This window comes from Pogona vitticeps, chromosome 3 (assembly GCF_051106095.1).
Source record: "Pogona vitticeps strain Pit_001003342236 chromosome 3, PviZW2.1, whole genome shotgun sequence".
NCBI lineage: Eukaryota > Metazoa > Chordata > Lepidosauria > Squamata > Agamidae > Pogona > Pogona vitticeps.
Window position 1 is genome coordinate 194,365,277 of NC_135785.1, and position 16,450 is coordinate 194,381,726.

A 16,450-nucleotide genomic window follows, 5' to 3' on the forward strand; every position below is an offset into this window, starting at 1 on the left:
CAACAACCAGACTCCTTACCTCCATGTAAGAGGGAAAAGCCTGGCGAATGGCCAAGAACTGCAGGACTTAACATCTAAGAGCAACCTTCCTGGCAAAAAACTGTCTTGCCATGTACTTTTAGACTTTATGTTTTGGACTTTAAGTTCTTCACATGGCTACAATCCTGATGAAGTGGTGTTAATCCACAAAAGCTCAGTTTATTGTGTGATGATTTTTTAGTGGTCCGTAAAGGTACTGCCTATTTTTGCATTTGGATTTAATTTCATTTGGGACCACATGGCTGCTCTTTACTTCATTCTGAACATGTTATCAACTTTAGACATGAAGATATATGGATATTTAGATGTTCAATCCCTATGCTCTGAAGCTATACTGCTATATTAAAACTATTTTTAAAGGTCTAGATTTGCTCCGTGACTCACTGGAATAGAATACTTATGAGCAGGAGACAGAGAATATAAACAAGGAAAGTAAGCAGAGCAATTTATCTTAAAGACGGCTCTCAGCATAGGAAAACACCTACAGAAATTTAATGCTGCCAAATTTAGGCTGAGAATAAGGGGCAAATTGTAATGGAATGATAAGAATTTACTCAGAACAGCTGACAGAAAAGAAAACCATAATACTTAGTGCTCAGTGCAAAAATGGGCATCAGATGGTTTGGCTATGATCCACTGAAGGATCTCGTTCTCTCACACACAAGATTTTGTAATTTTCATCCCACATGATTTTAGGATGCTACAGTGATACTTGCTGCCAGAGGCAGCATGTTGGGCCATGAGCAACTGTGCAACCAGTAAGATTTTCTCTCCAGTAGTATTATCTTTCTATCCTGTCATTTCAGGACCTGGACCTGGAAAGTAACACGAAACCTTGAGAAGTCCTTTGCTAAGTGATCCAAAATATTTTTCCACTTAATTTCCATATACGTTTCAATAGTATGGTTGATTATTCCCTTAATCTAACACTGTGCCCCAGGTTAAATGTAATGATAATACATAATCCATTAGTTAATTATGGTAGAACCACAACTTGATCCAGATGTGTTTTCCCTGATGTTTGAATATATTCTAGTTCCATAATTTCAAATATAATGGCAAATTGTGTTAGTCCAAAGTCAGAAGATTTCCATCTTCCGTGGACAGGAAGAGGAGGATGGAGGAGCCCATAGACCTCAAATTTGTGCTGGCTTGTTCCCATAACAGAGCCACAATATGTTATTACATCTGGACATAGCACAGTAGTCTGGAATTGCAAGAACTGATTAGGAAAAGCTTGAGTGGTGGATGATAGAATGCTGGACTAAAGTCCTTTCCTACTCACTGCTTCTCCAGTGTTAGATTCTCAGAGCAAGTAGCCACTTCAGCTGAAGCCAGCACTGTTCTACTGAAACAACCAATGGGAAATTGTAGGATCATCATCAACAAGAAGCAAAGAATAAAGGTTTTTGCATTGATCATTTTCAATGGAACTAACAAAAACTTTGTGGCACAGTGGTTAAATTGCAGTGCTGCAGCCAAAACTCTGCTCACAATCCAGGTTCGTTCTCACAGAGCCAGCTCGAGGTTCACTCAGCTTTCCATTCTTCTAAGGTTGGTAAACTGAGTACTCAGTTTGCTGGGGGGAGGGACAATGTGTAGCCCGCATAATTGAATTGTAAAACTCCCAGAGAGTACTTTAAGCACTATGGGATGATATAAAAGCAGCACGCAGCCAACAGCAAAATAGCAACAACCAAACAGTTCTTACTTCAATATAGTTTGAGGTCCGGGCATACAGAATATTAGCTATGTCCTTGACTAGAACATTTCAACATACTTATTTTCTAATCAAGAAAGTATCTGTTACAATCTTCTATGTACCATTACTTCAAACATTTATCAGTATATCTCTATGGTGCTGGCTCTTCAACTGGAAAGAAACATACACAGTTATCATTTGTTTCAAAAACTGCAGTCAAGTCAGAGAGTCAACTTTTTTACTTCTGTTAGTTAGGTTTCTTACCTTCTTTGGGAAAAAGCACTGAGAATATGTTATACGTCATATTTTGTACACTCAAATCTAGGTTCGTTTCCATGATTTACATACCAGTTGCTTGAACTTTACATACTTGAGTAGGCATATTCAATGACTGAGGCCGTGGGACAATGATATGCTTTGCTGAGCCAGCAGGGCTTGCCCTTTTCTTGGTGTTCAGTGAAGATTGAGTCTCACCAACATTAATGTCTATTGGGAGATTGAAGTCATATGCTGCCACCTAGAGGGTAAATGCAAAGTTGTTAGTTCCTTACTAGTGGCAACAAAAGAATATAAAATATGCTGGGAAATACAATGATTGCCTGAAGACATGCAAGCCGGGTTTTGTAAATGAGAATCCATTTCATAGAAGCAAAACAGACAAAGGGGGATGTTCCTTATTTACCATTTTTCTACAGCAAAGGAGAGGGTAATGTAAATGCCTGTAATTCTAAAAGAGATGGAGTAGTCAGTTGGGAGAAATATTCATCTAAAATATTTGTATTTTTACAAATATTTTAGATGAATATAAGTCACTTAAAGCCTCTCAGAAATGATTGCAACAGCATCCTTCTACCTGTATTCCTCAAGAAATGGTATGCAGAGGCATGCATTTGACAAGCCAAACCTATGCATTCAGAAGCAAGCACCACTAAAACCAACAAAACTTACTCCCGCTTTACAATCATGACACGCACAAGAAAATAATCTGTAAGATGGCAAAGAACTTCATTTCTAAAATACAATTACCACATTTCCTCAAAAATAAGATAGGGTTTTATATTAATATTTGTTCCAAAAACACATTAGGGCTTATCTTCAGGGGATGTTTTATTTTTTCATGTACAACAATCTATATTTATTCAAATACAGTCATGTCATCTTCTTCTGGTTGCTGCACAGTGGGGGAAGGTGGGGTTTCACTTAACTGTGGCTTATTTTGGGGGTAGGGCTTATATTAGGAGCATCCTGAAAATCATACTAGGGCTTATTTTCAGGTTAGGTCTTATTTTTGGGAAAACACGGTACTTAGACAAAAAGGTCATTATCGGTGGCTGTGTACGTTGTGTGGTGTAAGGGTAATGCTGTCATCAGCCAAGGTGATTTTTATGGCAACTGAAAAAAGGTAAAGGTAAAGGTTCCCCTTGACAATTTGTCCAGTCATGTTCAACTCTAGGGGATGGTGCTGATTTCCGTTTCCAACCCATAGAGCTAGCATTTGTCCTAAGAAAATCTTCTGTGGTCATGTGGCCAGCACAACTAGACATGGACCAGCTCCTATACACATACAGAAAACTGGACCTGAAGATGACCCTAAGGCTTATTTGCATCATTTGAATGGGTGGCAACAGCGGCTGGATGGCCCTAGGAACAATGGACACTAATACTAACTCCTTGTTTGTCTGGAGTCTTAGAGGAGCTGGTGGACACACTGTCCCCAAAAGACACTCAATTTAATGGAGGAAGCTTATCAGAAGAGGTTTCAAGAGTTAAGAATGAAACCAGGTATACACCCCAGAGCATTAACACAGAAGAAGAAAGCCAACTTAATTAGATGGCTAAGACCAGAAGAGAAAACAAAAGATCAGTTACTAGATTTGATCATAATGGAACAGTTAGTAACTATGCTGGGGGGTAATATGCATAGCTGGGTTCAGTGTAACCATCCAAAAGACTTAGAAGAAGTGGTCCATCTAGTGGAGGACTTTTATATTGCAGAAGAAAATAATGGAAAACTCCACCTTTGTGCAAGAAAAAAACAGAGGGCAAGAGAAAATGGAGACCAGCGGTTTTTCAGGAGTCGGACCACACAGACCTGTAATGGGAAGTCTGCCCAAGAGAGGAACAGGAGAAGGGTTTGAACCCATGGGTCCTAAACCAGTGAGACCAGTGACTGTAGACACAAGATTCTTTGAGTTGCAAGCCAATTGGCGAAGGAGAAGAGACTCCAAAGATGCGTGTTACCGATGTGGACTTGAAGGCCATCATCGATGCGACTGCCCTGGCATAGACTCCTCATGGGTCAGACAGAACCCAAACATCTTACAGGTCCAGGGCTCAGAGCAGAGTGGATGGGAGGTGAAGGCACGTGTTAATGGGGAAACGAAAATGGCTTTAGTAGATACCGGTTGTAGAAAGACATTAGTTAGAAGCCTGAAAGGGGTGTGGCTGGTCGAAAACATGATGATCCGATGTATTCATGGGGACCTGAAACCTTATCATATGGCCTGGGTGGAGGTGGAGGTAGGTGGGGAAAGGAAAAGATTAAAAGTAGGGGTAGTACCAGGTTTAGCTAAAGAAATGCTATTGGGGAGAAATAGGGTGGGGGCCCATATGTTAATACCATTCAAAAAAGGGATGCAAGGAGAATGCACAGAGGTTAACAGAGCTGAAGAATTCTTAGAAGGTGCATCACGTGAACAAACCCATCTATGGCAACAAGACAACCCCACTTTGGCAGATTTCAACAGGTGTGTGAAGAGGGCACAATTAAATCAGGGGAAATGGGATTTGAACTATGTGAAGGACTATTATACAGAGTTAATAAGGAGGGAACCAAACAATTAGCCGTTCCCAAAAAATGGAGGATGGCACTGTTAAAATTGGCTCATGATATTCCCATGGCAGGACACTTGGCCACCCAGAAGATGGTGCTACAGGTATTACAGATAAATCAGGAAATAGAGGAGCATTGTAAGACTTGTAAAGAATGTCAGTTTACCCAATCCAAACCCAGACCTGGAGCTCAACTGATACCTATACCTTTAGTAGACCGTCCATTCGACAGAATCAGGTTAGATATAGTGGGACCTTTTAATAGATCAGCTAGGGGACATACACATATCCTAGTTTTGGTGGATTATGCCACTAGGTACCCAGAAGCTATACCATTGAGATCCACTGCTGCCAAAGTTTTAGCTAGATAATTAATGCAAGTAGTCTCCAAATTAGTTTTTTCCAAGGAAGTTCTAACAGATCAGGGATCAAATTTCATGAGTCAAACCTTTCGTGAAATGTGGTATCTATTAGGAAACAAACCAGTACACACGACTGTATACCATCCCCAAACGGTTGGTAGAGAGATTTACTAAAACTTTGAAGGGCATGCTTAGGAAGTTAGTGATGGAAAAACCTAATCAATGGCATCTATTGATAGCACCATTGATGTTTGCCATTAGGGAGGTACTTCAAGCCTCCACAGGGTTCTCACCATTTGAAATGATATATGGATGGAATCCTAGGGGGAATATTAGATTTAGTGAAGGAGAAATGGGAGGCTGGCAAGGATGAGTCACAAGTATTAGTTAAAACAAGTGATAGAAATGAGGGCACATTTGAATAAGATAGCGGAAATGGCCAGATACCTATTACAGAAAGTACAACAGAGTCAAAAGAAGAGATACGATTCCAAAGTACAAACAAGGCAGTTTGAGCTGAGACAGAAGGTATTGTTGTTGTTGCCAACTGAAAATGCCAAACTATTCACATGATGGCAAGGCCTGTATTAAGTTATAAGGAAAATAGGACCAGTCGATTACGAAATAGCCACACCTGATAAGAAGAAATCTGGGATATTTCACATGAATTTGTTGAAAGAATGGAAGGAGAGGGAAGGATTGGGGGGGGGGGGGGAGTAGAGGATGAGGATTTTGGCCCCGAAGCCATGGTTTGTGTGCAGCCTACAGAAAACCAACAGTTAGAGGTAGAGTTAGGGATGAGATAAATTCTACAGATAAGGAATTTAGAGAACGAATTCAGTGACATCTTCTCTACTAGAGCAGGGTTAACTTCAATGATTGAACATCAAATTAACACTTCTCCTCAGATGGTAGTTAGAGTAGGTGGAAGGAATTAGCCACATCACCTCAAAGAAACAATTAACACGGAGGTGGCAAAGATGCTTGCATATAGAACCATCTTTTAGTCCATGGAAGAGTTATCCAGTGGCTGTCCCTAAACCAGATGGAAGTGTCCAGTTGTGTATTGATTTTAGAAAACTGAATGCTATATCTAAATTCGATGCCTATCTTATGCCTAAGGTGGAAGACCTACTAGAACGATTACAAAGAGATAAATTAGTATCAATGTTATATTTGGTCAAAGGATATTGGCAAATCCCTTGAGAGCAATTGACAAAGAGAAAACTGCTTCTGTCACCCCTAACGGCTTGTATCAATTTACCCTCATGCCATTTGGGTTACATGGGGCAGCAGCAACGTTCCAGAGGCTAATGGATAAGGTGTTAGAACCTGTGGCTATTTATGCAGCTGCCTATATTGATGACATATTGATATATAGTGACACTTGGGAAGAACACATGAATCACTTAAAGAATGTATTGAAGGAACTCCGGAAAGCTCATTTAAGGGTCAATCCATCAAAATGTAAAATAGCAAGAAAAGGAGTGAAGTTCTTGGGTTTTCAAGTAGAATAGGGAAAGATTTAACCGGTGAAAGATAAAGCTGAAAATGTTTCAGGATGGGCAATTCCCCGGACAAAAAAGCAAATACAACAATTTCTGAGCCTGGCAGGGTACTATAGGTAATTTGTGCCTAATGTTGCAGAGATCGCAGACCCTCTCACTGATCTCATGAAGATGGCTAGAAAGATTAGCTGGGGTGAGCAAGAACAAAAAGCCTTCAACCAGTTGAAGGAAGTGTTAAGTGAATTACCTAGTTGATATACCCCTAATTTCAATTTACCCTTTTTGGTACAAACAAATGTTTCTGACAGGGGCATAGGGGCAGTGTTAGCACAAAGGAGGGACTGAGTAGAATGTCCAGTAATGTACATTAGTAAAAAGTTGACCAATAGAGAACAGAAGTATGAGACTATAGAAAAAGAAGCTTTGGCACTGAAGTGGACAGTACAAACGCTGAAATATTATTTGTTGGGGGCGCCTTTTGTATTGATGACTGATCATGCCCCTTTACAATGGTTGAATAGAATGAAGGATTCTAATTCAAGGTTAACAAGATGGTACTTAAGTTTACAGCCCTTTGCATTCAAGGTACAATATAAGAAAGGGAACACACATGCTAATGCTGATTATTTTTCCTGACAGGGCACATGGGAAGACCTAGATAAAGAGAGGAAAGCCCACTTGTTAGGGGGTGTGAGAGCTGTAGGATAAAAAGGTGGAGAAGAGAGTGAGCTATCCCCTCACACGTCTATAGAGGAGGGTTGAGACAGAGAGATAGAGAAAGTAACAGAAGAAGTGAAAGGGCTGAAGGTGGGAGAAAAGGGGGAGGTGTTAGAGAAGCAAGGGAAGGGATAGATGTGTTCTTGATGATGGAGGAGGGGGACAAGTCGGGAGAGACAAGGAAGGTGGTTGTTTTAGAAGACGAGTGGCAGCAAGAAGGAGGAGGACCGCGAGTATTCAAAATACCACAGAAGAGAGAGATAAGGGATGGTGTGCACAAGAACATAGAAAGAGAAAGGAAAGAGGGTGACATAAAGATACCCTTAGAAAGTTTAGGACTGGAAGAATGAACCATACTGGTATATCCTTGAGGCCAAAGTCCATGGAGGAAGGTGGTCCAGCCGGGACCTCTCCAGCCGAATCAGAAGCCACCCGAGGGAGACTGCTGCAGGACTATATGTGCGGTGAGGAGTGGATGTTTGCAAAACCTGACTGATCAGGAGAGATTCTCCCCATTGAGGAAAGAAACTACAGAGGAAGTTTACCGTAGTTATGCACATATTTTCTTGTAGAACTTGGTCACGTTGACCCTACAAAAGTTGTTGAGAAACCTAAGAACCTAAACCTTGTTAATAAAGAGTTTGTAGTTAAAGGAACATCTCCTCTGTCTTTTCCTGCCAAAACTGAGGAACTGTCAAGTACTTCCAACAAACTCTGTCACAGTGATCTTCAGATTTCTGCAAGCAGAACAAAAAGCAAATCCTTCCCACTTCAATAAAAATCAATATGCCCATTATTAATTTGTATACAGTACTTACTTCAGTGGGTGTAAAATTCAGTGAACATTCCAAAGATGAGTTTGCATCTATGATTGCAGAATACAAATGCGGGGTCTCTGGTACGCTGTACGTGTCTATCAGAAAACAAAGAAATGTGGATATTATGAGCAAATTATATTAGCTGTTTTGTGGAGCTGTGACTCAGGAATAAGGTGGAGATAACAAAGCTAACTCAGCAAAATGACATACAGTCAGTTCCAGAATTGTTGAATTTGTATGCTGTATTCCAGTAGGGATGTGGTGGCACTGCGGGTTAAACCAAAGAAGCCTCTGTGCTACAAGATCAGAAGATCAGCAGTCGTAAGATCAAATCCGGAGTGAGCTCCTGTCGCTTGTCCCAACTCCTGCCAATCTAGCAGTTCGAAAGCATGTACAGTAAATGCGAGTAGATAAATAGGTACCAACATGGTGGGAAGGTAACAGCATTCCATGTCTAGTCGTGCTGGCCACATGACCATGGAAACTGTCTATGGACAAACGCTGGCTCTACAGCATGGAGACGGGGATGAGCACATGCCCTAGAGTCAGACACAGGGAACAGGGAATGTCAAGGGGAACCTTTACCTTTACCTATTCTGGTAGTAGTGGTGAACACAGAGAGATCTGAACCTCCTTGGACCTCACAGTACTGGATAATTATTGGCCAATCTTGAATATCCCTTTCTTGGGCAAGGTGCTGGAGCAGTTTGTGGTTTCTCGGCTCCAAGGGTTCCTGGGTGAGACAGATTATCTAGATCCATTCCAATCTGGCTTCAGGCCTGGTTATGGGACAGAAACTGATCTGGTCACCTTAGTGGACAACCTATGCTGGGAACTGGGCAGGGGCAGTATGTCCCTGTTGGTCCTGCTGGACCTCTCAGCAGCTTTCAATACCATCAATCATGATATCCTTCTCGGCCGTCTGTCTGGGCTGGGACTTGGGGCACTCTTTTACAATGGTTCTAGTCCTACATGGAGGAGAAAATCCAGAGGGTGATGCTGGGGGACTCTTGTTCAACACCCTGGCCATTGGCCTGTGGTGTCCCTCAGGGTTCTGTTTTGTTCCCTATACCCTTAGAACATCTACATGAAAACACAGGGAAAGTTTGTGCAGAGTTTTGAAGTTTGGTGTCACCAGTACACTGATGACACCCAACTCTATCTCTCTTTTCATCTAAATCCAAGGAAGATGTTTTGGTTCTAAATTAGTATCTGGTATCAGTAATAGACTGGATGAGGGTGAATAAAATGAAACTTAATCCAGATCAGACACAGGTGCTCCTGGTTAGTAAAAAGCAGATCAAGGAATAAGGTTGCAGCCTGTGCTGGATGAAGTTACACTCCCTCTGAAAACACAGGTGTGAAGCCTGGGGGTGTTCCTGGATTTATCTGAGCTTGGATGCCCAGGTTTTGGTGGTGGCCTGGACTGCCTTTGCACAATTATAACTGGTGTGCCAGCTGTGCCTATTTCTTGAGAGGGCTGATTTCACCATGGTGAAACATGCCCTAGCTACATCTATCCTGGATTATTGTAACAAACTCTATGTGAGACTGCCTTTGGAAAATGTTTGGAAACTCCAGAGGGTCCAAAATGCAGCAGTCAGATTGCTACCTGGGGCTGGTTACAGAGAAATGTTCCCTGGTTACAGGAAATATTTAACTTCTGTATTACAGGAACTCCACTGGCTGCTCATTCGTTTCCAGGCACAATTCAAAGTGCTGGTTTTAACTTATAAAACCCTAAACTGTTTGGGTCCAAGAGGGAGGAAGAGGGAGAGGGAGTGAGGGAGAGAGAGAGAGTTACTATAGAAACACTTCTAGAATGTTTTGCTTTTCGAACATAAGGAACTTTTTTCTAATTCTTGTTCTGAAGCAGAAGAAACATACCTGGTTGAAAACTAAAATGTAGCGTAAAAGCTTCATGTTTGGATAAATCCATTGCCACCATGGCACGTGCCCTTCCTTTGTTCTCAATAAAAAATGGAATTTCTTGAGTAGAGCCAACATAAACACCAGGAAAGTTAAAGGATTTCTTTAAAGAATAAAGAAAGAAACATTTATATGACTTGGGACAAAGGTAAGCAGGCACCTCTGCTAAGAGTCAAACCGGGTGGGTGGGTGGGTGGGGGAACAGCATGGAGTAGTGAAGGGAGAAGGGCAAATCTTCAGTACATATACATGAAGACCATGAGAAAGAATTAGTCTTTCCGCTGCATCAAGAAGCATCCTTGGTCATTTGAAACAATATTACTGCTGGAAGATCATATTATGCTTTGAATTTGATTAATTTTCACCCTTGAAAGAGAAGCTTGCTAAACAGCCTTCTTTCTCCAGTTCATAAGATACTATAAATCAGCTACAAGGTAAGTGTCACAATATTTTTTCCAGTAGATACATGATGTGTCATCCTAATCAAAATTAAACAGATGTGGTCTGGATGGAAGACTATCTGAGAATTGTACATACTCCTTGACTATTATAATAGAAGAGAACTGTACATATTCCTTGAGTATTATGGTAGAAGATAAACTGGAGATGGATAATACTAAAAGCCGGATTGTTAACTGGAGCAGTTACAGGGATCATATAATTCCCCTTTTACAAGAGCTCCACTAACTGTCTCTTCATTTCCAGGCATAATTCAAAGCGCTGGTTTTGACCTGTGCCTTCTCTGCAACTCTTAATAACATCAGAATCAGCAGTTGCCTGTAGACTGAGCAGAGATGAAAACTTGCTCAAAGATTTCATGGGGGAGCTTGACCTGTCATGGTTACAGTACTGTTAATTTTTTTAAAAAAATAGCACATGCTATCGTGTTTTCCTGAAAATAAGACCGGGTCTTATATTAATTTTTGCTCCCAAAAAAAAGCATTAGGGCTTATTTTCAGGGGGTATTTCATTTTTTTTCATTTACAACAATCTACATTTATTCAAATACAGTCACGTCATCTTCTTCCGGTTGCTGCACAATGCTGCACAATGGTGGGGGGCGAGGTTTCACTTAACTTTGGAATAGGGCTTATAATAAGAGCATCCTGAAAAATCATACCAGGACTTATTTTCAGGTTAGGTCTTAATTTCAGGAAAACAGGGTAAAACTGACTCATTACCTCTGAGCTGGAGAACAACTGAAGATCTTAAAAACTTTGTCTCTCCATGGAGGTTGGCTTTTATGAGCTCTAAAAGTTCTCCTCCAAGGCCAATATTGGAGAAATTTATCAGAATCCCTAAATATATTGGTTAAAATCTTGTTGCTTAGTGTAGTAAATTTCACTAAAGTAGACCATCAAATCAATGAGAAGTTCCTAACTGTAACTTGCTATGCTAAAATAGGCCCATTTGAATGGAATTTACAGAGGAGTTGACTCATCAAATCTAATTAATTCAGTGGGCTTATTCTAGTGTGATTCACAGTGTCAAGCAACAAGATTTTGCTCAACTTCTCAAAGTAATATAGTAAAGGTTTTAGTACAAACACCACAACTAAATAATTGTTTCGAGACCCTAAATCTTACATACAGGCATAACTTGGTTTACGAAATTAATGCATCCTCCGGGACATTACGTCATGCGGAATTTTCATAAACCGATACACAGATTGCACTAGGAATTGGGGTGGCACTAGAAACTTCCAGGCACAATGCATCTTGGGGAAACCCTTTCGTACAGTGGGGGTGGGGGACAGAAAAAGAACATAAACTGGGGCATTATTTTCTATGGATTTTGGTTCGTAAACTGAAAATTATGTAAACCGAGGCTTTCATAAAGTGAAGTACTGCTTTAAAGGTTTGATCTAGCAAGAGTTATATACATTTACATCCATGCTTATATACTCCCCACTAAAAATTGAAGTGATTAAAAAAAATCCTTTTGGGGAGACAGTGCTCTCAGTTAAGCATCTTCAGACATGAGGAACTGTCGATCTTTTGATCTTATAATAAGAAAAATTAAAATTTATGATATCTACCTCACTGATGTCTATGTTAGGAGTCTCTACAGATCCACCAATCCTAAATTCCAAAGATTTTGCATTCCGTACTGCTACCTAATAAAACAAAAGAAATTGGACTATTGTTTGTAATTTGCCACGTCTTGCCCTTTAAACAGCTTTCTCATGTGGAAGGTCTGGCTCTACTGTTTCATAAAGTTTCATAATTAAAATATTTATTTTCTATAATGGCGGAGATAATGACATGTAGACGCGATATTAAAATCTGTGACAATTAGAGGAAAAGATCATACAAAACATTGGGGCTAATTGTATACTTGTGCTCCTATACAAATCCTCATATTTTAAAAATTCCACATAGCACATACATGAGGTGATCAAAATTAAAATTATTTTGAGTCATCAATCTAACTTCTGACAACAGCAAAAAAATCCCTAAAAGGCAGAATTGTATCAGCACAACAATGCCTTAAAAAGGAATCAAAAGAGGAGCAGTTTCCACTGATTAACCAAACTCCTTCCTCCATACCATCTTTCATGTTGTTCTGGAAGGTCCCACCTTTCTGAAGCAGATCCACAGAAAGAGATAGTACAATTAGCAAAATTCAGTCCTCCACCTCAGCTCTGCCTCCAATTTATCAGTACAGAGCACTTTCAACATAATTCTGCTCACAAACCTCTAGATGGAATGCCTTGTGTTTCGCTACTTTCTACACTTAAGTATCATAGCAAGTCAAACAGGGCTTTCTGGCCATTTTATCCAGGGTCTAGAATTCCCTAGAATTCTATATTGCTCTGTTTAAAAGGTTTTGTGTGTCCAAGGCCTTTCTGAAAGAAGTAGGGGAACTTGCTTGCAAGTGAAATGCTCCTTGCTTATTCTGTTGTTTATTTGCTATTTTTTGTTCTGTTCATATTTGGTTATTTAGCTTTCTTATAAGTTGTTGCAACAGAAACACATGGTATAAATGTTTTTAAATATATTAGCAGGTCATTTCCAAAACTGATTAAAACGTGAGGAATGGACACTAGCATTATTTGCTTGCCCTCCCTACCTAATTTCCTCTGATATAAAACATCCCATTAAGAAAGCCTGAATAGAGTAACAGGATTTATGAGGTACCCCTTCTCCCTCTCTAGCTAGTAGATTAGTTGGTTGAAGTCAGTTCATAAAATACAATCTGTTTCTTGCAGCCTCTGGGGACTTGAGAAGGATTTCATTACTTGTGGTCACCCATATCCTTATATTCATTTTTTTCCAGTCTAGTTTCTACTATGCTCCCTTCCTTCAGCTACCCACTTCCTCTAAGATGATTTATTTTGAAACCTCCTCCTACTCACTTTTCCAGACCTGTTTTCCCCCTCTGTTTATATGTTTCCCCAGACCCTGCATATTCTGAGATTGTTTTCTAAACAGACACTCATTATCCTCACAGATGCAGAGATCTTCCAAAACTTCTATACCTAAGTGCTTTACTCATTCAGCAGATGAAACAACAGCAAACGTTATGACATCACAGAATTTCAGTCAGTCACTGCCATGTTTCTATAGATCCATCACAAATAATACTAAAATAGATTACCACAAAATAAAATGAGCATATTAGTATATCTGTCTGTCTGTTCTTCTCAAAGCTAAAATCATATAAACAGCTGTCCAAACTCTAGTACCTCCACTCTGCTATCAAATTTCATTATTCCACTGGGTCTGAAGTAAATTTTTATTTCAGTGCAGCTTCCTACAGGTACTACACCCTGAAGAGGAGTGATTATCATTCCAGGCAGAGGGTTGGCATCAAGGACCTGCCAACAGAAACATAATAAATCCTTAGTTCTAGAGTTGTGTTACAAACTTATATACCCATTATCTTGACGACAGGACATAGTCATAAGCAACTAACTACTTTTCTCATTTATATGCATCTTCAACTATGCCTATGATTTTGATATGCCATCTTTCTCATTTATTACTCAAACTCTTTTTTGTCATTTCCCTTAACTTTTATAAATTCATACATATAATACAAAAATGTCTTTGCCTTCATTCATACAGCACCAAAGTAACTGCCTTTGATTTTGATGTGACATCTTTCTCATTTACTGCTTAAATTCTTTATATCAACTGTTCAATACAGATTAAGAAAGCAGCTTACAATAAAATCAAACTAAAATACAATAGCAATAAAATTAGCATAACACAGACAAGAGGAAAAATACATAGATTTTAACACCTATTTAAAGATGGAAAGAAAGTCGTCTTGGGAAATTCAATGGAAAGAATTGGACAGGTATGAGGCCACCATTGAAAAGGCCTGTTGCTGTTATCTACTGAATATTGATTAAACAAGAGCCAGGAAGCAAGACCTCTAGTGGCCACCCACAAGTGCCAGAAAGTTTAATCTGCTCAGAAGTGACCTTTAAGATGCCCTAAATGACCTACAATCAGTCTTTCAACAGTCAAGACTATCATATTAAAGTAAAGCCAAGAAACAAACTGAGAAATAATGGAATCAATATAATATTTATTTATTTATTTATTTATTTATATCCCACCTATCTGGTCCGTTAAGACCACTCTTATGTGTTGACCACCTTCTTTCTGCCTCCAGTCTATGGCAATTAGCATAGTAAACTGCATGAGAGCAGGCCAAGATTAATATTTAGTTTGTAGGAAAAAATAAAACAAAGCTACCCTGCAAACCAGGATGAGAAATGTCTGGCCATTTTGTAGCAGTAGTAGTTTCTAAATTATTATTAAAGTTAATCTTGCAGAAATAACATTCAATAGTCAAATATAGCAGTAACTAATCCATGAGGCCAGGCTTGAATTTCCCAGATAGGACTACAGCTGGCAAGGGAGCTAGGTGTGGTAAAACATGGCCACTGATATTACTTGGGAATATACAAATGCCCTATTTGTCATATAAATGAACACCCATTTGAAAAATAAGATCACTATGATAAAAAATGAAGTTCCTGTAATAAAACTGGGCAACTAATATTTATTTTGTCAGCTGCCAGGCTTGCTCCTTCCTGTGACCTGACTTTTGCCAGATTTGCCCACAGTGCTTAACAGCAGGTCCAGTTTTATCAGCCCCATCCCTTATTTTTTGGAACAAGGAACAGCTGTTGGAGATTCTAAGATGTTACTGAGAAAGCTAGGCTCTGAACTTATCCATCTGTGTTAACTGAAGATTCCAGCACAGCTCACTGTAGGAACATACAATCCTGAATAGTACTAGAAATACTTTTTTCCTTAAATCTTATCAACTCATCATTTAAGGTCAGAGGTGGAGCATGTTGAAGCATATTATATACATCAATAAACACTTCTGGTATACCTCACCTGGAAATATGCATGGTTATAGCCCAGGTTTTGAAGAACGGCTGTCCTGAAAGTAGTTAAATGCAGAGGAGCATGGTTAAAGGTGATTCTTTGTTCCTTGAACTGAACAGTAGTAGAGCCAAGCTAAAATTGACAAAGAAGTAAAATAATGCATTGCAATCAATAAACATGTTTCAGAATACATTCAAATTTTCTTTTAATTTTGCAGAAACCAAGCAACGATGTAAGGATAAAAATAAATTACAGATGTGAAATGAAAATATATTTGTCTGTTAGCATAGTAAACTGCATGACAGTAGGCCCAGATTAATATTTAGTTAGTAGGAAAAAATCAAAAAGCTACCCTGCAAACCAGGATAAGAAATGCCAAGCCATTTTTTAATTTATGGCAACGGCAAACTGAGGTCTGCCTCCATTGTAACTCATAGGGATGTTCCAATAAGTCATTCTCGAGCAATGCTTCCCAACCCTGGGTCTCCAGATGTACTTGGACTACAACTCCCAGAAATCCTGGCAGCACAACTGGTGGTGAAGACTTCTAGGAGTTTTATTCGAAGAACATCTGGGGATACAAGATTGGGAACCATTATATTGAATACATAAATGTTAATGTTCAAGTGACTGGCCAAGAATAATAGAACATTTAAAGCACTCTCTGGGTGGTTTATTATGCAAGCTATACATTCCCCACCTTCCGGTGAGGTAGGTACTCATTTTACTGACCTCGGAAGGATAGAAGGCTGAGCCAGCTACATGGGATTGAACTCTAGGTCGTGAGCACAGTTTTGACTACAGTACAGTAGTTTAACCACTGCACCGCAAGTATGCACCAAGGCCTCAGAAATTATCTGAGAATGTCAACCTTTGCTGTTTAGTAACCTCTCTGAGACTACTAGAGGCTAATGGATCTTCTCTGCTTTATATCAGTAGGAATTGTGCCTTTATAAATTTTGTCTCAACCCTTGCACATCATGGGTCTTAACCCATGCATATAAAGAACAGATGACGATATAGATGGGCAAGAGATATATAATCTGAATCTCTCTAATCCAGAGGACATGACTTCAGCAGAGTTGTCAGCCTTCTAAATCCCCTGCCAGTCCCCATCAACTTCACCTTATAGGAACCAGTACAACGCTCACCCTGAACCATACACTGCACCATATAAAGTGTTCATTCT

General features: G+C 39.6%; 1 protein-coding gene across 1 annotated transcript in view; it reads right to left on the minus strand.

The window, feature by feature from the left end:
- CFAP47 (cilia and flagella associated protein 47) overlaps positions 1-16,450 on the minus strand; it is a 326,940-nt gene that overhangs the window by 277,854 nt on the left and 32,636 nt on the right. The window contains exons 17-22 of the mRNA XM_072994251.2: positions 15,271-15,393; positions 13,596-13,727; positions 11,946-12,023; positions 9,866-10,010; positions 7,979-8,073; positions 2,090-2,258 (exon numbers count right to left, since the gene is read on the minus strand). Of these exons, the coding sequence (XP_072850352.2) occupies positions 2,090-2,258; positions 7,979-8,073; positions 9,866-10,010; positions 11,946-12,023; positions 13,596-13,727; positions 15,271-15,393 (742 nt within the window). The remainder of the gene's footprint in view (positions 1-2,089; positions 2,259-7,978; positions 8,074-9,865; positions 10,011-11,945; positions 12,024-13,595; positions 13,728-15,270; positions 15,394-16,450) is intronic.